Raw genomic sequence first — 27910 nt, forward strand, 5'->3', positions numbered from 1 at the left:
GACTTGACAACTTAAGGTATTCTGAAAATTGAATTAAATATTTTTTGGTGCATGTTTAAGTTGAAGGGGATGCTGAGGAATGGCACACCTGGGGCGCGATTCTCCGCTGCCCACGACGGGTCGGAGAATAGCGGGAGGGCCTTCCCGACATTTTTCCCGACCTCCCGCTATTCTCCCCCCCCCACGGCCGCCCCATGACACGAATCGCTGCTCGCCATTTTTTACGGCGAACAGCAGTTCTCCCCTGGCCAATGGGCCGAGTTCCCAGGCCTTTACGGCCGTTTTCACGAACGCAAACACACCTGCTCTCACCGTTCGTGAAAACGGCCGCAAAGTGCCGTCCCGGACAACCATGGCACCGATTGGCACGGCCGTGCCAAGGGTGGCATGGGCCCGCGATCGGTGCCCACTGATCGCGGGCAGCGGGTCCGATACCCACGCACTAATTGTTCCTCCGCCGCCCTGCAGGATCAGTCCGTGGGCCTGCTGAGGGGCATGACGGCCCGCGCATGCACGGGTTTGACGTCATCCGCGCATGCGCGGGTTGGAGCCGTCCAACCCGCGCATGCGCGGGTGATGTCATCGTGCATGTCAGCCGCCGTGACGCTTGGCGCACGGGCTTAGCAACCGTCGCTAAGCCCGCGATGCCATGCTTCACGGGGCCGCGCTGCTATCCCCGCCCGGGGGGGAGAATCGGGTCCCGGGAGGGGGCGCGGAGGCTGCCGTGAAACACGGCCAGTTTCACGGCAGCCTTTACGACTCTCCGCATTTGCGAAGAATCGCGCCCCTGATTTATTTTGACAGATTCAGCATCAAGCATTCCTTGGACAGGTAAAACATGACCAGGTACAGAATAATGTTCCTTCAATGTGCTTCCAACTTATGAAAAGATCTAATACTCTCATTATGTGTTTCCATTTCTCTAGGAAAAAAAGCCAAAAATCTGCGATTGATGGAAATTTGAAACAATAACAGAAAATGTTGGAAATACTCAGGTCAGGCAGCATCTATAGAGAGAGAAACAGAGTTAACGTTTCAGGTCAATAGGTTTTCACCAAGGCAGGGAAAAGTCAGGAATGTAACACATTTTCAGCAAATACAGAAACAGGGAGAGGGTCATAGCTTTCAACTTGGTCACAAGATCACAGAGCATCATCAAAGCTTTGCTTGGGATCGTATAACACACATTCTTTATTCTCTAGTTAAGGTTTGTGAGGAGGGTTGCAGTTGTTTAAAAAAAATTGAGGTGGGGTGGCAGCTAAAAAGCTAAAGGGAAGGCCTATGATAGGGAGCAAGGCTGGGGAAATGGTGCAACACAAAAGAAGTTGGTAATGGAACAAGTAAAGCAACAAAAGATGGGCTGAAAGGAAGTACAAATAGAAATAGCAGAATCGTTACCAAGTGCTGCTGTCTAACAAAATAGGGAGCAGTGATGATGTTATTTACATTTCCCTCACATGTGATGCTTACAGTTTCTGAATGAAATGGTGGTGTTGCCCACTCTGCTGGGTTATCGCCTTCTCATGCGCAAGGCTAAGCCTAAGATAACTGAAAGTGGTGCACAGAGGACACCTAACTAGAACCCGAATGAGCAGGTTCCTCTCGGAGGTGGAGGACAAATATGAATGGTGCCAAGAAGGGCCGGCCAACCACATCTGCATGTTCTGACTTGCTGGGTTCTGGTCAGCCTTCTTTGAAGCAATGTCCAAGATTGTGGGTGTGAAGTTGGAACCATGCCTGAAAGTAGCAGTCTTCGGGGTGTCAGACCATCCAGAACAATTCATGGGGAGGGGGGACTGATGCCCTTGCCTTGACCTCCCTAATCATCCGCGTAAGAATCCTGCTAGGCTGGCAATCAGCAGCACCACCCAAAGCTGCTGTTTGGCTGGCCAACCTGTCGGAACCTCTCCACCTGGAGAAAATTAAATTCACCATCCAGGGATCGGAAGAGACTTTCATAAGGCATGGAAGCCAGTCACCAACTTGTTCCAGGACCTGTTTGTAGTCAACAGCCAATAGAGTGAGGGGGAGGGGCTCCACAGAAGGCAACTAAAGCACCAAAGAATAAGGCGAGGGAAGAAGGGGAGGGGTGAAGGGGGGGGGGGCAGGTACGGAAACAGCTGGGGCAGACAATGGGGGCTAAAGGCAAGGCCACAGATGAAGGCCCCGATGGCAGGGTCAAAAGGACCCAGGTCAGAGTGGGCGCAAGCACAGGCCAAACTCGCCCTGCATTGTACACCCAAAATGGGGGATGGGACAGAGGTGAGGTACCCCACATGTAATGCCTCCCTCTCCCATCTTTTCTTTTTGCTGGGCCAACACATGTAAATAACTAAACACTGAAAATATGTAATACAGAATATGATGCCAATGAAACACTTAAACAGTTGAGGGGGATGCGATGAGGGGGAGGGGGGTTAATTGATATTGGCGTGGGGGGAGGGGGCTATTCCTGCTATGATATGTTAATGTATGGTCTTTTTGTAAATGTTCTAAAATCTCAATTAAAATATTTATTAAAAATTATTCAATTTCATTTTGTTTAGGATTCTTAAATCTAACAGAGAGGTTTTCATCTCCGTCACTGCTCATGCAAACGCACTTTACCAATTAACAACCCAGAAAAATGCAAATGAATTTATTTCACTAACTAAGCTACTGATAATTGAAATATTCTAACAAAACACTCAGCTAGTTTTAAAGCAACAGATATATCCCTTCACTGAGATTGTGTAAAAGTCCCCATTAATATTCTTGTTTGACACAGTCACAGGTGTATTCACAGATTACATTTAAATAGACACATTTCAAAGGATGGTGCCAATTTTTTCACTTACTCGATACCAGATGCAAGCTGCTTTGAAGGCATTTTCATTGGAACAGGAGCCACATGCCATAGTTTGTACTTGCTTCAAACCTTTTGGAGCAATCTGATGAGGAAAAACATTAGAAACTCAAAGACAACACATTCATTCTGGCAATGCAAGAACAAAAACAGGTAATACTAATGGTCTGTGATCTATAACCATTTACAGACAGTCATCTTAGTCATTGCTTTCAACTTGGTCACATGGGGCCATCAAAGAATTTGCTTTGGCTCATTTAACACTGGTGTTTCTTTGTCTCGAGTGAAGGTGCCGGTTCATGTGGAGGGTTGTGTTTGTTATTTGTTTAATTGCAGAGAAATCCATAGCCTTGATGGCTCTAATTAATTTGTTCTTTCGAATGCAGTAAAAGGCGCTGCAACTAAATCCTTGGTGTGTACAGTTGATGTGCAGTATGGTAACAGATAACTGAATGAGCTGTTATCTTGAGATAATTATGTTACTGGAATTCAACATAACTTTGTTCATTTAACTAGAGGCATTAGCTATGGTGAGAGGTTAGATAAACTCGGTTTGTTCTCATTAGAATGATGAAGGTTGAGGGGCGACCTGATAGAAGTCTACAAAATTATTAAGTGCATGGACAGAGTGGATAGTCAGAAGCTTTTCCCCAGGGTGGAAGAGTCTATTACTAGGGGACATAGGTTTAAGGTGCGAGAGGAAAAGTTTAGAGGAGATGTGCGAGAGAAGTTTTTTAGACGGAGGATAGTGGGTGCCTGGAACCCGTTTCCGGAGGAGTTGGTTGAAGCAGGTATGTTTAAGGGGCATCTTGATAAATACACGAATAGGATGGAAATAGAGGGATACGAACCTCTGAAGTGTGGAAGGTTTTAGGTTAGACCGGCAGAATGGTTCGCACAGTCTTGGGGGGCCGAAGGGCGTGTTCCTGTGCTGTACTTTTCTTTGTTCTTTGTTCTAAGGGGTAATAATTTATTTAGCCTTTTTGACTTTGGTGTGAGACGGTATTCACTGAGAGGTGAAACAGAACTGCTCCACTCTATGCAATTGAGCTGTGCTTCATATAGCTTGAAATGCTGTTAACCCCCCACCCCTCCGTGCCCCTCCCACCACACAGTCGAACTTACTGAAAGTAGTGTCTCAGACAGTTTCTGAACATAATTCTCAGGAGGCAGGCATCCCAGAGCTGGTCTGTTTATGAAAGTGCTCTGTGATAGAACAAAACATGAAATAGTCAATGTCCCTTTCAAAAGTAGCACAGTAAAAACAAGCATGTACGCAGATCAATAAGCAATATTATCTTGCATGAGCGACAATGGTAAGAATGAGGAGAGTCGGCCTGAACTAAATGATACAATTTTAAAGGGGGCATGGGAACATAGACCTGGGGCTGTACAGTCACAAGTCTTTAGGGCAGCACGATAGTGATTAGCACAGTTGCTTCACAGCTCCAGGATCCCTGGCTTGGTTCACTGACTGTGTGGAGTCTGCACGTTCTCCCCGTGTCTGCGTGGGTTTCCTCCAGGTGCACCGGTTTCCTCCCACAGTCCAAAGATGCGCAGGTTAGGTAGTTTGGCCATACTAAATTTCCCTTAGTGTCCAAAAAGTTTAAGTGGGGGTTGTTGTGTTACAGGGATAGGGTGGAGACGTGGGCTTGAGTAGGGTGCTCTTTGTAAGGGCTGGTGTGGACTCGATGGGCCAAATGGCTTCCTTCTGCACTGTAAATTCTATGATTTATGGATGGCAGGGCAAGTTGGTGTAGCTGCCAAAAAAACATTTGCACTTTTGGGTTTTATGAGTCGATGTATAAAGTAGAAGGAGAAAGGAGGTTATGCTAAATTTTCATAAAATACTTGTTAGACCTCAGCTGGAATACTGTGTAATTTTGGGCATCACACTTTAGGATGTCAGACCTTGAAGAGGGTGCAGAGGGGATCGTGCCAGGATAGTGCCAGGGATGAGCATTGTGGGAAGACTTGAGAAGTTGGGATTGTTCTTCATGGGATATGGAAGGTTACAAGAATGTTTGACAGAAATGGTCAAAATTTGAGGACTTTGAAGAGGGTGAAAGTTTTCACTGGCAGGAGGGTGGATAACCAAAGCCACAGCTTTGAGGTTAATTGGCAAAAGAACCAGAAGGGCCATGAGTTTCTATGATCTGGAATGTTCCACATAATGAGTGGTGGAAGCGGATTCAATCGTGATCTACAGGTATTTGGGTAAATATTTAAAGAGAGAAAAATCCCAGGGCTATGGAGAAGGAGCAAGGTTGTGAGACAATACGTAGAGCTTTTTCAAAGTGTTGACACAGGACACAAGCCCAATGGACTAAATGGCCTCCTCCTGTGCTGTATGATTCTGTGATTCAAAGATCAAATACATTTCAATACTATATTGACATTTGCTTCAGCTTAATATGCTGTAGTTTGATGATCTCCTGTGGCACTGCTCATTGGAGAATGGTTATAGATTTAGTGGCAAAGTTGGCTACCATGTTTGGGCAATTATTTGGTTGTTGTGACTAAGTAATTTAAATTGGAACATCCAAATATCTATTACACACAAATTGCGTTTGCTGTTAGAACTTTCTTTAAGTGGACAGGCAAGGTTATTTGAAGGGATGAAAGTTATTGCTCTTGGATTTTCTGGCCACACCACAGTGGGTTTTCCCATGGCGGATGCAACTAGCCAGTGGCTGAACTCTACGGTGTTTCGCATGGCTCACCCACCCCACCACCAGGAAATCCTTAGCAGGAGGTCGACTTTGGCAGGACCAGTAAATCCAGTCCGTTTACTTTGTTCTCGCTCTGTATGTACACCAATTGGGATTTCTCTCTCTTTCAACTTTTTCCCATGTTACATGGGGTCACCACAATGCTGGTTGACCACCCGTCTCCATTCATACCAACCATCATTTGGATTTGGCCAATGGTTTTAGAGCTGCATGGCTTTCCTGCCACTAACCCTCCCCATTTATTTGGATTGGAGACCGCACTAATACCCTCTGGCTTGCATGTTCCTGTTGCCAACAATTTCCTGGATTGGTACATGAACAGTGTGGTTTGTTGTTACTTTAAAGTGTTACATTTAGAGGCTGAGGCTTGTACTAAGCATAAGGTTTTTATATTGTTACTCTAGTACATCTCCATGACCTTACTCAAAATAGGTTGGAGTCTATACCGAACTACCAGTCCCTATTGGAACAATTTTGTAATGCTAACGTCACAAATGTGAACAGTAAGTTTTTAGAAAACTATTAGATTGCGTAACTTGGTGAAACTGGAAAATGAGCGGAGGGACCACACCGCGTTATTAGCTCATGCCCATTGCTATCGATAGAGGCAGCACACAAACATTGTACTAAGTTAGATGATTGTAGCGTTTAGCCAGTGGCTGCATTGGCTGCATCTAAAACACAAAATCATGAGACGCTAGAATGTGCTCAAGCTAGCCCTTGCTACTTAAATTCAGATTGCCCCTCTTAAAGAAGAATTGCGTTGTCACTGGAGCTGGTAATCATTGCAAAACTGTTGATTGACACAGGAGGAAACAAGAATGGCACACATTGGAAACTCTTGGAGCCTGCGCTCTTCCAATGCTGCACTGAAGGCCTTGGTCGAGGAGCTGCAGGGAAATGGTATCCATCTGCAGGGGGTCAGGAAGCCCTTCAGATACAAACTCGAAAGGCAGTGGGATCAGATCAGTGAGGCAGTGAATGCCACTGGTACAGCTCATAGGCCCTGGTTTCAGTGCTGCAAGACGTTCATTGACCTCACAGCAGGAGTCAAGGCCAATAAATGCATCCCCAAATGCAATATTCCAATGATTGCACCACGTTTCTCAATCAGTGCTCATTCACCATGCCCCCCATCACTCACCTACCAGCAATCCCAATTAATTAAGACCTCATACCTAATATTCATAGTTTGCCTCACTTTCATACACTTAGCACTGCTGCAAGTCTCACATTTAGTGTCAGTGTAGCTGTGACTTTAAAAAAAATATGAATTACTTGCTGCTTATGTGACGCAGTGTAAAGTTTGTAATACTGCCATTTGCCCATGATGACTACATCATCCATACTCATTGACATACAGTTATAACCCCCACGCGGACCACAGGGAAACCATTGTTGATCTCCCTGTAGGACCTGTGGAGTACAAGCTTCCCAGATAGGGGGTCGAGGCCACCCAGCTGGAGCTCATTACAAACAAATAGCCAGCCCAAAGCAGGGCCTGGTGTGGTTAGTTATCCCAACAAGGACTGTACTGAGAGCGAGATGCTGGCTTGAGTAGAATATTGTATATAGTTAAACCTCTGTTGGGCAGCACGGTGGCACAGTGGGTTAGCCCTGCTGCCTCACGGGAGCCGAGGTCCCAGGTTCGATCCCGGTTCTGGGTCACTGTCCGTGTGGAGTTTGCACATTCTCCCCGTGTTTGCGTGGGTTTCGCCCCCAAAGATGTGCAGGGTAGGTGGATTGGCCGCGCTAAATTGCCCCTTAATTGGAAAAATGAATTGGGTACTCTAAATTTATAAATAAATAAATAAATAAATAAACCTCTGTTCTCTTGTCGCTGGCTTCCTCAAGTTACTAAACATACTTCCCTCTCTCTTACAAGAAAGGTGGTGCATAACTGGCAGGGGAACGTCACAGTACCATATCCTTACCCCACGGTTATGTCTGGGGCTGTGACCAACATGGGACAGAAACTGGTCGAAGATCATGGCATGGTTGTATCAATTTCTCCTTTTCATATCCCACTTGCCCTTCATCCCACAGGTGCCTGAATGTGGCGACTAGGGGCTTTTCACAGTAACTTTATTGAAGCCTACTTGTGACAATACGCGATTATTATTATTAGAACTTGGTGCCCTCCTTTCAGTAACTCCATGGAAACACTTGTGGATCCAACCAAGATGCCGGGTCTAACGGCTGACGCCTCTGCTTCCGTCACAGCACAAAAAGAAGTCACACATCAGAGTGCTGTCATGCAAGCTTAGACAACTGCCACCTGGCTGTGTGCAAGGGGTATCGCAGCAGTCCAGCAATCTGTCCTCCAACATATTGCTGGGATTGCTCAGGGAGAACAAACCTCCTGTCCTCTCTCAGCACTGCATCCTCCCACCACTGCTGCTCCACTCGTATCTTTCTGAGTGCCTGCGAGACAGGTAGCCCAGACATGCCATGGTGCTGCAGTCTGAAGCCAGGCTACTAAGGCCGGATTTCCTCAAGGTCTCCCTGCAATGGCCATCTGAGTTTCCCCAGTGGAAATCTGCAGCTTCCCATCAGCCATGCTGCAGCCATGGGGATAGCAGCATGTCGTAGTACTAGGTCAGGAAAAGACACATGAAAGACAGGCACCAAAGGAATGCACAAGGGTGAATCTTCTCTGCAATATGACAATCTTAGAAAAGGGGAGTACTCACTAGAATCTAGTGACTAGATCAACCAGCCTCAGTGTTTGCTGGTTCAGGAGGAGGGAAGTGGACAAGGAGGAGGAGGGTCCACAGCACAACCTGTGGTAGATTAGTGAGTGACGGCCAACAGCTTCAGGATTTCAGTAAACTGTCCATGCACTAAATCCTGCAATCGTGGTCAATTTTACAGGGGCAACGTTGGTGAACAGCAATAGTTCGCCGTCAAACATCAACCATTGCAACATCGGGTCCAATATTCATCAATTATCTCCCAGGTAAATGGAAAGAACAGCATTTAAATCCAAGCCATCACTTTTTAAAATTCAATTAAGTGAATCACCAAAAAGCCTAACAGCCTAACATCAGTCCTCAAACTGGCTACTAATATATCTGCCACTATTAAGCTATTTCATGTTTGTAGGAGCATTAAGATCACAGCAAAGGTGACTGGAATAAGGCTTGTAATAACTTAGACCAGGCTTTTGAGATTGAATACGAGTTCCCTGATTAGTGGCCCAATCAGGGAATCCCTTTCTGTGTATATAACAGGGAGTGTCAGATCCTCTGCACTTCTGGTGTAGACAGAATGGTCATAGAACATACAGTGCAGAAGGAGGCCATTTGGCCCATCGAGCCTGCACCGGCCCTTGGAAAGAGCACCCCATGTAATCCCAGAACTCCGCCCCATACACGTAACCCAGCAACCCCACCCAACCCCTTTAGACACTAAGGGCAAATTATCATGGCCAATCCACCTAACCTGCACATCTTTGGACTGTGGGAGGAAACCGGAGCACCCGGTGGAAACCCACGCACACACGGGGAGAACGTGCAGACTCCGCACAGACAGTGACCCAAGCCGGGAATCGAACCTGGGACCCTGGAGCTGTGAAGCGACAATGCTAACCACTGTGCTACCTTGCTGCCCCAACAACTGTCATGGTTGTTCAGCTGTTGGGTTTGTAAATAAAAGGAATTCTGTTGATGGGACTTCTGCCTCTGTGGACTTATTACAGGCTGTTTAAATTTAAAAAGGTAGTAAAATTTAAATATTTAAAATCTAATAGAAGAATTTTATGGGTCAAATACTTTTCACCTTCCAAGAAATTTATACGGCCAAATATTTAAACTATTGGACAGAAAAGCAACTGCCAGTTTCCTGCATCTTCTGTCTGTCAGAATTTTAATGTATATTCCAATTTACTACACCTTCTCTTATCACTGTTACCACGTTTGGACACCCAACTGATGTCAGCTGGCTAATTAAATAGATAATTCTGACAAATAGATAGAAGTCATTGCGTAGTGTAAATCACTATGATTTATAGCACCAGCTTCTGTAACTGATGAAAAATAGAGACCAACAGCATTTGCACACAAGAGGCTAATTCAGTGAAGTTTAGGTATGCCTATGAGTCAATCAGTAAACAAAGAATTGAAAGGCAATACCCTGCTAACCTTCGAGAGCCTGTCTTGTTACATTTGTCTATCAGAGCCTCACTGGAGGATATCTCACAATGGTTTTTATTCCTACCTTTGCACTACCACTTTAGAATTCTCCAAAATATCCATTCTTGCGCCTTCTCTGATTCCTCACCTATCTCCTAGCTCTTGCGATCATCATCCACCGACATGAGGTCAGATTCCACATGTTCCTCTCGACTCCCCAGTACTTCTTGCTGTCAGACTAATTGACATCTGGGATTGGATGAGGTGCAGTTTCCTCCAGCTAAATATTGGGAAAGCTGAAGATCCTGAGGTCAGTGGTGAACAATTGGTACTCTTCGTTCATTAGGCTTCAACTGCCCATAGAACTTTGCAGGCATTCGATTAGAAACTTATGGTCATCAGATGTCCTATAGAGTGTAATATCCTTTATGAGATGATAGCATAAAATTGCAAGGATATATTGACAGACTAGGTGAATGGGCAAGATTGTGGCAGATGGAATTTAATATAAGCGAGTGTGAGGTTATCCATTTTGAACCAAAAAAGGATAGAACAGAGTACTTTCTAAATGGAAAGAGGTTAGTTGTAGTAGGTTCCCAAAGAGACTTGGGGGTTCAGGCACATTTGTCCTTAAAACGGCAGGGACAAGTGCAGAAAATAATCAAAAAGGCTAATGGAATGCCAGCCTTTATATCTAGAGGATTGCGATATAAAGACACAGGGGCTAAGCTGCAACCATACAAAACCCTGGTTAGACCCCACTTGGAGTACTGTGAGCAGTTCTGGGCAGCACACCTTAGGAAGGATATTTTGGCGTTGGAGAGAGTGCAATGTGGGTTTACAATAATGATACCTGAATTACAGGTGTTGAATTACGAGAAGAGATTTCTCAAATTAGATCTGTTTTGGAACTTTCCCCCACAAACAACCGTTAAAGCTAGAACACTTGTTAATTTTAAATCTAAGATGGATAGATTCTTGTTAAGCAAAAATATTACGTGATACGAGCGAAACACAGGTATGTGGGGTGGTATGCTCCGCCGGCTCCAAAAATCGCGGAGGCCGTCGTGAACTCGGCCGAGGTTCACGACGGCCTCGGGGCCCGCTCCCCGCACCTAATTCACACCCACCCGGGGGGCTAGGAGCGGGCCCCCATCGTTCCCGGCTGCCGGAAATGACGCCCGAACGGCGCTTCGCGGATGACATCAGCGCGCAGACGACGCAAACCCACGCATGCGCGGTGCCGTCTTTCTCCACCGCCGCCCGGCAAGACGTGGCGGTTTGATCTTGCCGGGCGGTGGAGGGGAAAGAATGCGTCCGTTTTGGATGCAGACCCGACGATCGGTGGGCACTGATCGCGGGCCTGTCCCCTCAGGAGCACAGTCGCGGTGTTCACGTCCCAATCGGGCCCCTGGATGCCCCAAACGGGCATCCGGCGCCCGTTTCACGAATGCAGCGACCAGGTGTGGTTGCTGCCGTGGTGAAACGGGCGTGAAGGGCCGGCCGCTCGGCCCATCGGGCTCGGAGAATCGCCGTTCGCCGTGAAAAATGGCGAGCGGTGATTTTTCCGAGCGGTGCCGGGGGGGGGGGGGGGGGGGAACGCTGGGGGTGCCAAGGGGCGTAACAAATGTCGAGAGGCCCTCCCACGATTCTCCCACGCCACGTGGGGAGCGGAGAATTCCGCCCATGGAGTTAGGCCACAGATCAGCTATGATCTAATTGAATGGTGGGGCAGGCTTGAGGGGCTAAATGGCCTACCCCTATTCCTGTGTTCCTATTAACAATTACATTTATGAATCCTTAATAAGGCACAAAGTAGCTTAAATTGTATGGCCCCTGAACGCACATTGGAGACAGTGATGTGCAGTTAACCTGCTCCTGTTTATAATAATAATAATCGCTTATTGTCACAAGTAGGCTTCAATGAGGTTATTGTGAAAAGCCCCTAGTCGCCACAATCCGGCACCTGTTCGGGGAGGCCGGTACCCGCGCTGCTGGCCTTGTTCTGCATTTCAAGCCAGCTGTTCAGCCCACTGTGCTAAAGCAGCTGGAGGCAGTACGCCAACTTCATGCTGCTGGCTCACTTGAATAAAGTCTGTGTACAGCATGTGCTATCTGCTGGCTGGATGAATCAGCAATGTGGGCAATATCACGAGAGACTAGCACTGCTTAAATCTAATCTGCAATGCTAAAAGTGAGCTGGCATCTCTTAAAGGGGAAGGCAATCGTGGCTGGGATTGTGATTGAAAAGAATCTGACCCTGGAAAGACTGAGGAATGCCAAACTGGGGAGAGCGCAAATCCGGTCTTGGTGGAGGAGGTGAAAAGGGGAAGAGATACCCTAGGCGCGATTCTCCGATGCCACGCCGGTTGGGAGAATAGCGGGCCGCGCCAGTTTTTCACGTGACACCGGTCCGACGTGCTCCCGCTATTCTCCCAAACGGCCAAATGTGTTCCATCGTGTTTCGCGCGCAAAAACACGGAGAATCGCCCGATGCGCCCAAAATGGCGATTCTCCGGCACCCCCGCTATTCTCCGGTCCGGATGGGCCGAAGTCCCGACGTCATGACGCCAGTTCACGCCGTCGCCGTTCACTCCTGCTTTTTAAAGTTGTCAGCCAGTCGTGCTGGCTGACGAGCAGTGAGGAGGTGAGCGGACTGTCCCGGAGTCTCCGCAAACTGGGGAAGGCATCCCCGAGAACACAGCGGCCGGGGGAGGGGGGGGGGGGGGAGAGAGCGAGTAGGAGGAGGGGGGGGTGGGGAAGAGGGTTGGGGGGGGGGGGAGAGGGATAAGTGGGAGGGGGGGGGAGAGGGAGAAGTGGGGGGGAGGAGAGGGAGATGTGGGAGGGGGGAGAGGGAGAAGTGGGAGGGGAGAGAGGGAGTAGTGGAGGGGGGGGGGAGAGTGAGTAGTGGGAGGGAGGGGGGAGAGTGAGTGAGTGGAGGTGGGAGGGGGAGAGGGTGGGAGGGGGGTGAGGGAGTAGTGGAGGGGGGAGAGTAAGTAGTGGAGGGGGGAGGGGAGAGAGGGAGTAGTGGAGGGGGGAGAGTGAGTGAGTGGAGGTGGGAGGGGGAGAGGGTGGGAGGGGGGTGAGGGAGTAGTGGAGGGGGAGAGTAAGTAGTGGAGGGGGAGGGGAGAGAGGGAGTAGTGGAGGGGGGAGAGTGAGTGAGTGGAGGTGGGAGAGGGAGGGAGTGGAGGTGGGAGAGGGAGTGAGTGGAGTGGGTCGCCCACTCCCGGCTGCAACATCTCAGCTGCCCTGCCATGGCAGGACAGTGACGAGGACACGGCCGCTGGTTGCCCTGTGGCTGATGGGCACAGGCCACTGACGCACCGGTGAGGAGGACATTCTTAACTGACCGTTGGATGCAGAAAGTGACCAGGGGTTAGGCTGGCCGCATGTCAGCAGCGCGACCAGGCCACCGGGACACACAGATATCCGTGGCCGGCGGCTGCCGAGGTGTCGAATAACCTCCATTTAACATGTCGTTTCTCTGCCCCCCACCACCCTTCTGTAGGTGACCAGAATGTATTCGAACCGAACGGCGATGTTCACCGCAGCGGTTGGGGCCACAGCACTGCAGTTGGACAGCCAGCAGCGTCCACAGCGACATCCAACAGTGGATGCAGGGGCAGCTGCAGCAGCGGAGGGAATGTGGCCGCGGAGTGGCCTGTCGTCGAGCAGCATGGGGGGGGGGGGTAGGGGAGGAGGAGGAGGAGACATTGATGGTGGAACCAGGGTGCCAGAGGCGACAATCGAAGCCTAGGGTGTTCCGTGCCCGGATCTCTTTTGAGACACTGCCGGACACAGTTGCAGGAGGAGACTCCGGTTGAGCAGAGAGACAGTCGCACATATCTGTCACCTTGTGGCGCACCTCGCCCCACCTCCCCCCCACTTCTCCCTCTCCCCCCCCCTCCCACTTATCCCTCCGACTTCCGACTCCTCCTCCCGTTCCACGTGGGGCGAGGTGCGCCACAAGGTGACAGATATGTGCCGTCAAGGTGCCGTCAAGGTGACGGTGGCACTTAACTTTTATGCTACCGGCTCCTTCCAGTCTCCGAGTGGGGACCTATCCGGGATATCACAGGCATTGGTCCACAGGTGCATCCGGGATGTGACCGACGCCCTGTTTGCCATCGCCGACCGCTACATCACCTTTCCCGAGGACCGAGCAAATCAAGAAGCACGAGCCCGTGTATTTACCAACGTGGCCGGGATACCGATGGTCCAGGGAGTAATTTATTGTGTTCACGTGTCCATGCGCCTGCCGGCAGGCAACAGGGAAGTGTTAACAAACAGGAGGGGGACATACTCCATGAACATCCAGGTGGTATGCGACCCCCACATGAAGATCATGCACGTGTGCGCAAGGTTCCCTGGGAGTGTGCATGATGCGTACATTCCTGCGCAGTCGTTCCTCCCTGCTATGTTTGAGGGACGGCCCCCCCGGCTGAGGGGCTGGTTGCTGGGCGACAGGGGTTATCCACTGAGGTCTTGACTGATATAGATATAGAGAAATAGAGAAATACAGCACAGAACAGGCCCTTCGGCCCACGATGTTGCGCCGAACTTTTGTCCTAGGTTAATCATAGAATTTTGGACAATTTTTCATGGCCAATCCACCCAACCTGCACATCTTTGGACTGTGGGAGGAAACCGGAGTACCCGGAGGAAACCCACGCAGTCACGGGGAGGATGTGCAGACTCCACACAGACAGTGACCCAAGTCGAAATCGAACTTGGGACCCTGGAGCTGTGAAGCAATTGTGCTATCCACAATGCTACCGTGCTGCCCTTAAGAAGTTAACCTACACTCCCTTATTCTACCCTAATCTAAGTACCTATCCAATAGCCGCTTGAAGGTCCATAAATTTTCCGACTCAACTACTACCACAGGCAGTGCATTCCATGCCCCCACTACTCTCTGGGTAAAGAACCTACCTCTGACATCCCCTCTATATCTTCCACCATTTATCTTAAATTTATGTCCCCTTGTAATGGTGTGTTCCACCCGGGGAAAAAGTCTCTGACTGTCTACTCTATCTATTCCCCTGATCATCTTATAAACCTCTATCAAGTCGCCCCTCATCCTTCTCCGTTCTAATGAGAAAAGGCCTAGCACCCTCAACCTTTCCTCGTATGACCTACTCTCCATTCCAGGCAACATCCTGGTAAATCTCCTTTGCACCTTTTCCAAAGCTTCTACATCCTTCCTAAAATGAGGTGACCAGAACTGCACACAGTACTCCAAATGTGGCCTGACCAAGGTTTTGTAAAGCTGCATCATCACCTCACGGCTCTTAAATTCAATCCCTCTGCTAATGAACGCTAGCACACCATAGGCCTTCTGCACAGCTCTATCCACTTGAGTGGCAACTTTCAAAGAACTATGAACATAGACCCCAAGATCTCTCTGCTCCTCCACATTGCCAAGAACCCTACCATTAACCCTGTATTCCGCATTCAGATTTGTCCTTCCAAAATGGACAACCTCACACTTGTCAGGGTTAAACTCCATCTGCCACTTCTCAGCCCAGCTCTGCATTCTATCTATGTCTCTTTGAAGCCGACAACAGCCCTCCTCACTATCCACAACTCCACCAATCTTCGTATCATCTGCAAATTTACTGACCCACCCTTCAACTCCCTCATCCAAGTCGTTAATGAAAATCACAAACAGCAGAGGACCCAGAACTGATCCCTGCGGTACGCCACTGATAACTGGGCTCCAGGCTGAATATTTGCCATCCACCACAACTCTCTGTCTTCTATCGGTTAGCCAGTTTGTTATCCAACTGGCCAAATTTCCCACTATCCCATGATGATGCTTATACGGAGGCCTCAGACCAACGCGGAGACCCTTTACAATGAGGCCCATGCAGCAACCAGGGGTGCGGTGGAGCGCTGCTTTAGTCTTCTGAAAATGCGATTCAGGTGCCTGGACCGCTCTGGCGGGGCCCTGCAGTACCAGCCCGACAGGGTCGCTCGCATTGTCGTGGTCTGCTGTGCACTGCACTACATCGCGATGCAGAGGGGAGATGCCCTGGTGGAGGAGTCGGAGGGAGAAGCCACTGGCAGTGGTGCCAACACGGAGGCGGAGGAGGTTGGTGGTGCGTCGGGTGCAGCACACACATGACCCGGGTGCTTGTAATGTCCAGGAGGCTGCACGACGGCACCGGCGAGGACAGCGGGCATGCGACGCGTTGGTGGGCTGCAAGATTCATGCGTCGCATGCGACGGCACCGTTGAACACAACCACCTGCATCGCCAGTCGTGCAGACGGTCAGCACACAACTCCCAATACCAACCCCCCCCCCCCCCCCCCCCCCCCGCACCGTGTACACTGCTCCACTTCGAGATCACCCTTACTACTGCGGCAAAACGGTATGGCACGACACTGATGGCTGTATCAGCAGGTGTGATCAGTGCCATGTGGAATGATGACAGCCCGCTCTGCGATGAGCTGTGAGCTCAGAATCGTTAGACAAAGTCTGACTCATGGCAATAGCTGAACCATCCATCTCGGTGGTCGCTGAGTTCGTCAGGGACACTCCATCATGTGCCCGCATGGGGTAGCTGTGGGAGGGGGTGGGGAGGGAAGGGACTGCACACCCGGCACCGAAATTTCACCGCTCGTCAACCCCAGCGACACTCGGTCACCATCACGATCCCCGTGGCCACGGAAAAATCACAGTCTTACAAGTTAGGTGCAACAGTGAGTTTAATGGTAAATATTAAGTACAGATGCCCTAGCCCCTACAACTAAACTGTGCCCTTCACCCGTGCCAACTTACTATGTGTTCCTTTTCTTTGCCTTACGGGCCCTACCACTTCGTCTAAGTGAATCCCCAGATGGTACAGCAGGAGTGGAGGCAGACTGCTGAGAATCACGCCCCGCGACATGTCTCCCTGTCGGCACTTGTTTCCTGGGGCGACCCGGCCTTGATGGGCCAGGCTGCTCCGCGGGCGTTTCAGTTGACGTGGTGCCACCCTGCTCTGCCCACTGCACCAGGGATGGGACGGGGGGAGGCCGAGCGTTCAGGGACGTCCCGTGATGGAGTTAATGGGACGGGCCGCAGAACCTCCTCCCTCGGGGAGCCCGGTGGACCCTGGGCATCACTGTGGGACGGAGGTGCGAGTGGGGAGGTGCCCTGTCGCCCCACCGACACCTGGCGCTGCCAGTCCTGGAGGCCTGCAATGGTATCGACCAGGGTCCGAAGGTTCGCTGAGACGGAGTCCAGGGAGTGAGACATTCCCGCCAGGGACTGTGTGACCTCAACCTGTGAGTGCGCGATGCCATTCAGCATGTGCGTCAGGCGGTTGATACTCTCCGCGACTGACTGCTGGGACTGTGCCATGGCCTGCTGGGACTGTGCCATGGCGGACTGGGCCATGGCCTGGTGAGACTCGGCCAGGGCCCGCACCGCGCCAGCAATGTCATGTTGGCTCTGGTGCATTGCTGCATGTGAGAGGGCAGCCCTCTCCAGGGCCATGGATGGCGCGTGCACATTAAGCCCAATGCCTTGCATAACCTGACCCATGGCCGATATTGTTTCACCCATTGCCTCGACCGCGGACGCCACCCATGCGGTGTCGGCTTGGGTGGCTGCCATGAGCGGCACCACTCCCTGCTCCTGGACACGGTTTGACTCCTCTAACTACGTCTGCAGCTGCTGGAAGACGGCCCTCATCCCGTCATTGTGTCCCTGGGTTTCAGATTGCGTCGGCTGTCCGGGTGGGTTGAGTAAATCCAGGAACCCGGGAAATGTCTGGCCACCAGCTGGATGCTGGGCCAGGGCTGCCCTCCGACCGTCCAGCCCCTCGGCTGCTCCGACCTCCACCTGCTGTACCGGCTCAGCTGTGTGGTGCACACCAGACCGTGACCTAGGAGCCTCATCACTTAATTGCCCAACCGAAGTGAGTTTGTCTGGGATGGTGAATGGTGTGGGAGACAGCAGTGCCGCAAGCTCTAGGTCCTCGTCTGTCAAAAAATCAGGAGTGTCCTGGTCCCAGTCATATCCCAGCGCAAGGCGCACGCGGACCATGTGATGCGCTATCAATTGTACTAAAGACACGAACGGGTACAAGAGAGGCTTTATTACAGTTAGATGTTTATCTATAATGACGAAGCACAGGACCATGAGGTTTACGGCAGTAAAAATTTTATTCACTAGAGCTGACTCACTTACTCCAAATGCCAAATTAGGGTTAGATGTTTATCCTCCGACTGCAGCTGGTAGAATGGCTGCTCAGGAGAACTCATACATATTTATACGGCTCCTTGTGGGCGGAGCTAGCCAGCAGGGGCTCCTGACGAGCCTGTATTACAGGTACTGCTGTACATCCCCTAATACAGGCACACACACAATTACATGGTGGAGCACCACATTCACCCCCTGTTAAAAATGAGTTCGGCGGGGGTGGCGTGGAACTATATATAAAATTGTGAATTATTTACAGAGGGGAGGGAAAAAAATTATGTGTCCATCTTGTAACCCAGTGCCCGTCAGAGGTTAAGTGGTCTGACGGTTCGCTGGGAGCAACGTAACAGTGGTGGAGATGTCTGTACAGGCGGTGGCGGCATCGACGGCGCCGATGCTGGCGGTGTTGGTGCTGGCCAGTAGCTGGATGACTCCAGGAGCGTGCCAAAATCTTCCTCGTCCTCTAGCGTGGGCAAGGGAAGGAGGGGTGGACCAGGTGGGGCTGGTGTTGGGAGCGCGGGTGGCGCGTGGATGGGGAGGTGTGTGGGAGTGGGATTGGCACCCGTGGGAGCCAGGTCCCTGAGCGAGACCGTATCCTGGCGGTCGTCAGGGAACTCCACGTAGGGATACTGGGGGTTTGCGTGGAGTAGGCGTACCCTGTCCACCAAGGGGTCCGCCTTGTGGAGTCGGACATGCCTACGCAGTAGAACCAGTCCTGGAGCTGCGAGCCAAGTCGGGAGCGACACCCCTGATGTGGACTTCCTAGAGAAGGTAAAAACACGTTCATGGGGTGTGTGATTCGTGGCAGTGCATAGTAGAGACCGGATGGAGTGCAATGCATCCGGGAGGACCTGCTGCCAGCGAGCGGCTGGGAGGTTTCTGGACCGTAGGGCCAGCTGGACGGCCCTCCAAACCGTCCCGTTCTCCCTCTCTACCTGCCCGTTTCCCCGAGGGTTGTAGCTGGTCGTCCTGCTGGAGGCGATACCCCTGCTGAACAGGAACTGACGCAGCTTATCACTCATGAATGAGGATCCCCTGTCACTGTGGATGTAGTCGGGGAAACCAAACAGAGCGAATATGGAATCGAGGGCCTTGATAACGGTGGCAGACGTCATATCCGGGCATGGGATGGCGAATGGGAACCTAGGGAATTCATCGACCACACTAAGGATGTAGGTGTTGTGGTCGGTGGAGGGGAGGCGCCCTTTGAAATCCACGCTGAGGCGTTCAAAGGGGCGGGACGCTTTCACCAGGCGCACACGGTCTGGCCAGTAGAGGTGCGGCATGCACTCCGCACAGACCTGGCAGTCTCTGGTGACTGTCCGTACTTCCTCGACGGAGTAGGGCAAATTGCGGGCTTTGATGAAGTGGTACAACCGAGTGAACCCCGGGTGACAACGGCTGTCGTGCAGGGCACAAAGCTGGTCTACTTGTGCGCTGGCACATGTACCTCGGGAGAGGGCGTCTGGGGGCTCGTTGAGCTAGCCGGGGCAATACACAATCTCGTAATTATAGGTGGGGAGCTCGATTCTCCACCTCAAGATTTTATCATTTTTGATCTTGCCCCGCTGCGTGTTGTTGAACATGAAGGCTACCGACCGCTGGTCAGTGAGGAGAGTGAATCTCCTGCCGGCCAGGTTATGCCTCCAGTGCCGCACCGCTTCAACGATCGCCTGGGCCTCCTTTTCAACGGACGAATGTCGAATTTCGGAGGCATGGAGGGTGCGGGAAAGGAATGCCACGGGTGGGCCTGCCTGGTTTAGAGTGGCGGCAAGGGCGACATCTGAAGCGTCGCTCTCTACTTGAAAGGGCAATGTCTTATCTACTGCATGCATCCTGGCCTTGGCTATGTCTGCTCTAATACGCGCAAAGGCCTGTTGTGCCTCGGCCGTGAGGGGAAATCGAATGGACTGTATCAGTGGGCGGGCCTTGTCCGCGTATTGTGGGACCCACTGGGCGTAGTAGGAGAAGAACCCCAGGCAGCGTTTGAGGGCCTTGGGGCAGTGGGGAAGGGGGAACTCCATGAGGGGGTGCATGCAGTCGGGATCGGGCCCCAGGAGTCCGTTTTGGACTACGTAGCCAAGGATGGCCAAGCGGTTAGTGCTGAACACGCACTTCTCCTTGTTGTAAGTGAGGTTGAGAAGAGATGCGGTGTGGAGAAATTTGGCAAGGTTGGCGTCGTGGTCCTGCTGGTCATGGCCGCAGATGGTGACATTATCTAAGTACGGAAACGTGGCCCGCAGTCCGTACCGGTCAACCATTCGGTCCATTTCTCTTTGGAATATCGAGACCCCATTAGTGATGCCGAAGGGAACCCCAAAAAATTGATAGAGGCAACCGTCCGCCTCGAAGGCAGTGTAAGGACGGTCCGATTTGTGGATGGAGAGCTGGTGGTAGGCGGATTTAAGGTCAATCGTCGAGAAGACCCGGTACTGTGCAATCTGATTGACCATATCAGATATGCGAGGGAGGGGGTACGTGTCGAGCTGCGTGTACCGATTGATGGTCTGGCTATAGTTCTGTGTTTCTCCCCAGTTTTAACCACTACCACTTGGGCTCTCCAGGGGCTATTGCTGGCCTCGATAATACCCTCCCTAAGCAGCCGCTGGACTTCGGACCTGATGAAGGCCTTGTCCTGGGTGCGGTACCATCTGCTCCTGGTGGCGACGGGCTTGCAATCTGCAGTCAGTTTGGCAAAGAGGGAGGGAGGGTCAACCTTGAGGGTCGTGAGACCGCAAATGGTGAGTGGGGGTAGGGGCCCGCCGAATTTGAGGGTGAGGCTCTGGTGGGTACATTGAAAATCCAGGCCCAGTAATAGTGTAGCACAGAGATTGGGGAGAATGTACAGGCGGAAACCGCTGAATTCAACCCCTTGCACGGTGAGGTTGACCACACAGAAACCCCAGATCGGGACAGAGTGGGATCCGGAGGCCAGGGAGATCCGCTGGTTGGCGGGATGGACCGCGAGGGAGCAGCGCCTTACCGTGTCCGGGTGGATGAAGCTATTGGTGCTCCCGGAGTCTAGTAGGCAGGAGGTCGCGTGGCCGTTGATTAGCACCGTTGTCGAAGCGGTAGCCAGGTTGTGAGGACGGGACTGGTCCAGCGTCATGGAGGCGAGCAGCAGGTGACTGTCCGAGGAGCCTGATGACGAGCGGCAGCGACCCGGGTCCAGCGGTCCAGTCCCAAGGGGAGACAAAATGGTGGCGCCCGAAGGACCTGTGGAGGAGAAGATGGCGGCGCCCATGCAGCGCACGTTGCGGGCATGGTGCAAGATGGCGGCACCCATGGTGCGTACGTTGTGGGGGCGGGGCAAGATGGCGGCGCCCACTGGCCGCACGTAGACCTGGGGGGATTAGATGGCGGCGCCTATGGTGCGCACGTTGTGGGGGCGGCGCAAGATGGCGGCACCCACGGGCCACACGTGGACCTGGGGGGGAGAAGATGGCGGCGCCCACTGGTCATACGTGGCCCCAGGAGCAGACGATGGCGGCGCCCATTGTGCGATCGGCTGAGGGAAGGGAGAGAAATCGGGCCTGGCACACCTCTGCAAAGTGGCCCTTCTTGCCGCAGGATTTACAGGTGGCGGCGCGGGCCTGGCAGCGCTGGCGGGGGTGCTTCTATTGGCCGCAGAAGTAGCAGCGGGGACCCCCAGAGTGCGCGGTGTGGCGGCAGTGCGGGCATATTGTGCAGGAGAGGCCCCAGTCGGGGGGTTGGTTGCGGGGTCCACGAGGGGTAGGATGGGTGGGCCGTGCAGCGAGCGGGGTAGGACTGAACATTACGAGAAGCGACCGTCATGGAGAGCGCTAAAGCTTTCGTCTCCGTTAGGTCGAGCGCGGCCCCTTCCAGCAGTCGTTGCCGGATGGTGTCCGATGCAATCCCCGTCACGAATGCATCACGCATGAGGAGATTGGAATGTTCCGTGGCCGTGACGGCCTGGCAGCTGCAGTCCTGTACGAGAGGGGTAAGGGCCCACCAGAAGTCTTCAATCGACTCACCAGGTAGTTGTAAGCGGGTCACGAGTACATGTCTTACAAATAGAGTGTTCATCTTCTGAACGTAGTTTTCTTTAAGGAGTTCCATGGTGCCTGCATAACTCGGTGCGTCCTGTATCAGTGGGAACACGCTGGAGCTCAACCTTGAGTAGAGAACCTGGATTTTCTGAGCTTCCGTCGGCTCGGGGGTCGCTGAGTTGATATAGGCCTCGAAGCAAGCCAGCCAGTGAGTAAAGTCCTTTCTGGCGTTCGGCGATTGCGGATCCAGCTGCAAGCGATCTGGTTTGATCCTGATGTCCATGATGCGGAAAATCTAACTGTAATAAATTGATGCGCTATCAATTGTACTAAAGACACGAATGGGTACAAGAGAGGCTTCATTACAGTTAGATGTTTATCCTCCAACTGCAGCTGGTAGAATGGCTGCTCAGGAGAACTCATACATATTTATACGGCTCCTTGTGGGCGGAGCTAGCCAGCAGGGGCTTCCGAGGAACCTGTAATACAGGTACTGCTGTACATCCCCTAATACAGGCACACACACAATTACATGGTGGATCACCACACCATGTCTGGTTCTGCGTCAGGTGAGTCCGTTGATGGCGTCGCCGTCCTCTGTGCGTCCTGCTCGAGAGTCCCAGATTTGGAGGATGGTACTCCTGGCTGACCTCCTGCCACCCTCTGGCGTGCGGCCCTGGGTGCGGTGGTCATCGCGGATGGTCGCCTGTGTGTGGCACCAGACGGCCCTGGACGTTTGTCAGCACGCCCTAGGGAACAGAATAATACGGGGTTAGTTAGACACACTCAGGGACAGAGACATCCTCCGGCGGAGGATGGTCCAGTGGGCAGAGTGTGAGGGGACAGAGGATGGGGGTTCCAGTGGGCAGAGTGTGAGGGGACAGAGGATGGGCTGGGGGTGGTTGTCATGCAGGGTTGTCTTACTTGGTTCTGCACCTCCAACCTCGCATTGCACGACCTCCCAGGTGGCAGATCCCCAGCAAGGTCCAGTGCCCTCTGCTCAAACACTGTCAGGGGGTGCAGAATGGGTGAACCCCCTCCGGTTCTGTTGCGCTCCTGGCTGTTGTGAGCACCCTTGTCCTGTTGGGGGGGGCATAGATAGAGCATCACAATTAGGCGGGTATCATCAGGGCGTTCAGATATTGGCACAGGTTGGGGGAAAGTTGCAGCTACACCATGGCACCTCTCCAGGGGGTCGCAGCGCTCATGTGGGTCTGTGACAACTTTGTTAACCACCCTCCACTCACTCTCGCCCCCCCCTCCCCTCCCCCTTGTGCCCGGGCGGGAGGTGGGTGATGAGGGACATGGGGGGGGGGGGGGGGGATGGTTGTGACCCGGGGGCACCCTCGTGGCACTTACCCTGGCAGCCCTGGTGAGGTCGTGGAGCTTCTTGCGGCACTGCTCCCCAGACCGAGGGGTCTTCCCCACAGCACTGACTGCCGTGCCCACCTCACGCCAGGCCGTTGCACAACGCTGGAAGGGTGGCGATGTCCTCGTCTTGGGCGGATGATGCCCCGCGCTGCGCCACCTCATCGGTGAGGGTCTCGAGGTCAGTCTCACCGACCCTCGGGGCGGCCCTCCGTGGCTACGACATTTTCACCCCCCTCCATGTTGTTGTCGCTCACGCCCTTTTACGACGCAGAGCGGCGTCATTCGGGCATCGCGGGGTTCAGACGTCACACCCCCCCCCCCCCCCCCCCCCCGTGTTTCGTGCGGCCCCGCTCCTAGCCCATTTCCGGGGCCAGAATCGATCGAGATCGGGGCCGTTTCGCGCCGTCGTGGAACTCGGCCGAGTTCACGACGGCTTTCCCGATGCGGCGCAGCATCGGAGAATCGCGTCCCCTGTGCCTGCTGGGGGTCAGCAGACCCTTCAGATACAGTCAAAAGGCAGTGGGAAGACAACTGTGGAGTCAGGTTCAAAGGGCATGGATGAAGTGCTGCAAGAAGATCAATAACCTCACAGAAATCGTCATGGTCAGTGAATGCATCCTCAAATGTAATATTCTAATAACTACACCAGTAGCTTCAACAATTTCTCAAATCATCACTCAACCCCCTACAATTTCCATCATTCAGACTTCTGACACACTTTCATGAGCTTTTCCAGCTCCAGTGACAGGCTGAACTAGACTGTTCACAACTCTGGCAGACTGTTCAACCCTGAGACAAGCTTCTTGCATCGTATACATCAAACTGAAAGCCTTGATGTACCATCAATTGGACGCGAGACTGGATGAAGATCCAAACTGTGTCTTTAATCAGCTAGTTGTTAGCCCAGTGGTCGACTACAGAGAAAGGCCGACTGCCAGGAAATCTGGGTACTTATACCCTGCCTCGGAGGCGGGGTCTACTTGCCTCTCGACCAATTGGTGAGCAGTCACATGACTAGTCCCAGCCAATCAGACGAGAGGCACATGACCAGCCAGAGCCAATGGGAAACCAATGCTCTGCACCAATGGCAGTGCTCCCACTCATATCACCACAGCCTATTACCAGCTCCATATCATTGTCCATCTCTGTTACTACCTCAGTCAATTTGCTGCCAATAAAGCTGAGACTCCAGTGTCCACCTGACTGGTCTCTTTATCTTTCACCAATTCCTGCCTGCCTATCACTTTCATTCTCACTGACTTGCATTGGCTTTCTGTCCTTGAAATTTTTTAATGTAAAATTGTCAGCTGCATTTTCAAGTCTCTTTTTGTTTCACCGCACTCCCCCACCCAACCCATACAAAATCCCTCAAATGGATTCTCTATTTGCTTGACTATGTGCATCTCCTCTCTCCTTAAACCCCATCTTTGGTGGCTGTGCCAATGCCCTGTGACCTGAACCCCTCCCCTAAATCTGTAAACATCGCCAGCTGCCTGCCTTCCTAATAGCTCCTTCATTGACTCAGTATCCATTTTTAGCCGTACTTTGAGACAATTGTCACTGTTAAAGGTGCTGTACAAAATGCAAGTTGTTGCTGTTTTAGTTGTCAATTAGTCATTAACAAAGAATTGACATATTTTCAGGAGGACCGTTTTTACAAATTAAAACTGAATTAACCTGCAGAAACTGTTTAGGTTAGTAAATTGCAATCAACACAATGATCAAGTGTTCCACAGATGGCCAAAAACACATCAAAATAATATACCCCTGGAGGGCAAAAAAATTAAAACTAAGGGTTACTGCTTTAATATATCCGGTATTAGCCCCCTTTGGAAATGATACTAGCTGCATCATTGGGCAAAGTTATAAATAGTATTTGGAGGCCATTGTCACTTTGTTTATGTCAGGTAAATCGCATGAAAATCATCTCCAATTATTCCAGCTTGCACCCTGGAAGTTACCCAAATTATGTTTTGTATCCACAGCTTTCTGTTGTTCCTACTGTGAACCAGTTGTTGGATGGAACAGTCTGATTGTAAATCACACAGTGCTTGCAGATTAAAGGACCTAACATTGAAAATGTTGGGGGCTATTCTCCAGCCCTGCTTGTGCAAGCACAAATCAGGCTATGACTCGCGGGAGGGCCGTATCCTGATTTGCGCCAGGAAGAACTCATTTTGAGATTCTCCTGCCCCTGGCCGGTGATGTAATCTGGTTCATGCCCGTAAGGGTGTGAACCAGATTAGCACATTTAAATTTTCATTAGTATATTCAGATTGACTTCAAGCCGAATTTACCAGGCCCCTTCAATTCTCGCTGCACAGTGACAGGATGATGTTGCATAATATTGTGCTCTTTGGTGGGGCACCGTTGGCAGAATGGTTTGCCTCACTAGTTAACCTGCTCACTGTGCCAGTGGGAAATCACCAACCCTCCTCCTTGGATCTCCAGGATTTCATAGAATTTACAGTGCAGAAGGAGGCCATTCGTCCCATCGAGTCTGCACCGGCTCTTGGAAAGAGCACCCTACCCAAGGTCAACATCTCCACCCTATCCCCATAACCCAGTAACCCCGCCCAACACTAAGGGCAATTTTGGACACTAAGGGCAATTTATCATGGCCAATCCACCTAACCTGCACATCTTTGGACTGTGGGAGGAAACCGGAGCACCCGGAGGAAACTCATGCACACACGGGGAGGATGTGCAGACCCCTCTGTCCACTGAAGGCCAATCTGCAGAGGTTGTGGAGCCATATGGGGTGGAGGAGAATTGTGGGTTCCTCCGTAACTGATGTTTCCCCAAAGATGGTCAGTGACTCTACCGATGAATCTTCAAGCAGCACAGTGGGTGGCACTGTTGCTTCACAGCGCCACAGTCCCAGGCTCGATTCCTGCTTGGACCACTGTTTGTGTGGAGACTGCACGTTCTCCCCACGTCTGCGTGGGTTTCCTCCGGGTGCTCCGGTTTCCTCCCACAAGTCCCGAATGCCGCGTTTGTTAGGTGAATTGGACATTCTGAATTTTCCCTCAGTATACCTGAACAGGCGCCGGAGTGTGGCGCCGAGGGGATTTTCACAGTAACTTCATTGCAGTGTTAATGTAAGCCTACTTGTGACGATAATTGAAAAAAGATTCAGGAAAGAAGTCATGGTGGACTATTCCTTCATAAATCGGTAAATAGATCTGTTAATATAGTATGTGGTTTTAGAATTATATATCAATATGTGGATTCTTTAAATAGAATTCTTTTGTTTATTAATTTGATCCCTTTTTTGAAATAGAAAACAGAACTATTAAACGTCAAACATCATTGAGACAAAATATTAACGTTTTATTTATTACTTATATATGTATTGTTTTTACCTACGTGAAACATTTTTATTTACCTGGAATAATTTACAAGGTCATGTGAGTAATTGGTTTCTTTTTAATCATTTTTGTCCAGTGTTATTTTTTTCTCTTCCACAAAAGTTCTCCATTCCCATTTCATAACCAGATTTGCCATTTAGTGGCATGGTTTCTTTTCCAGCCTCCTTCGTGCAATTCTTAACAGTTTCTAGAATTTTCTATCACATTTATTCTTTAGGTTCCGCTATCATTACAGTGCTTCCATATCTAAGGAGATTATTACACCACTTAAAGTGATCCCTTCTCTCATTCCAGTCTCCAACTTCTCTCTCTGTTAAAGTCCTTTCTTGCCTCATTCATTGGTACAATTGTCATTGTTTGTCTTATCATTCCTCTACTGTTCCTCCCGAGCTCCGAACTATCATATTTATGGGCTTTATCTTCCCCGTCCAGCTCCACTGTGTTGAAATCTGTGAACAGTGCAGTGGCTATCTGAGCAGAACCTTCTAAAGTATCTTGGTTTGACTTGCTTTATTTCCTAATCTTTTCAATTGTCATGATATTCTGACCTATCTTTGGCATTTTACATGAATTTCTCAATAAACTAAATTGCGAACATCTTGGTTTTCCGTAGTTGAGACACCTGAATTACTTCCTCATTAGAATGTTGCATGATTTCCTTTATCGTTAACACAAAGCATGCGATTTAGCATTTTTGAATTAGGCAACATCAAAGGGAAGTCGCTGTCTATTATGCTGGTGTTAGTTCACTGAAAGTGTGTGCCATTTAGTTCCATTTCCTTGCCCTTTCAATATATCTTTTACATTTTTCTTTTTCAAGTATTAATCCATTTTCCCGTTAAAAGTTAATATTAATTCTGTTCCTACCACTGTGTCATGTTCTCAGAGCTCCTGTGCAAGAAAAGGTTTCTCCATTCTTTCCCCCCATTTGTTCTTTAGGTAACTACTTCAAAACTCTCCTTACCAGCTTCCTATCTTTGACCCTCCTTAAACTTGAACACATCCAAATCTGCTCCTGCCCCTTATCCTAACTCACACCCAAGTCTTATTCACCTATCACCTCTGAGCTCTCTGACTTACAATTTTCTGTGGTCCAGCCACATCTCGATTTTAAAATTCTCACCTGGGTTTTCAAATTCCTTCATGGTCTTGCCCTCTTCCTAACTCTGCAACACCTCCAGCTTGAAAACCCTCTGAGAACTCTGTGCTCACATAATTCTGGTCTCTTGCGCATACCTGATTTAACCACTCTACCG

At 50.9% G+C, this 27910-nt stretch overlaps 1 protein-coding gene across 3 annotated transcripts in view; it reads right to left on the reverse strand.

Annotated features, from left to right (window-relative positions):
* abat (4-aminobutyrate aminotransferase) overlaps window positions 1–27910 on the reverse strand; it is a 225295-nt gene that overhangs the window by 29680 nt on the left and 167705 nt on the right. For all 3 annotated transcript variants that reach the window (XM_038821033.1, XM_038821035.1, XM_038821034.1), the window contains exons 7-8: window positions 3971–4051; window positions 2838–2930 (exon numbers count right to left, since the gene is read on the reverse strand). In XM_038821033.1, coding sequence (XP_038676961.1) covers window positions 2838–2930; window positions 3971–4051 — 174 coding nt within the window. The remainder of the gene's footprint in view (window positions 1–2837; window positions 2931–3970; window positions 4052–27910) is intronic.

Source organism: Scyliorhinus canicula, chromosome 15 (assembly GCF_902713615.1).
Source record: "Scyliorhinus canicula chromosome 15, sScyCan1.1, whole genome shotgun sequence".
Lineage (NCBI taxonomy): Eukaryota > Metazoa > Chordata > Chondrichthyes > Carcharhiniformes > Scyliorhinidae > Scyliorhinus > Scyliorhinus canicula.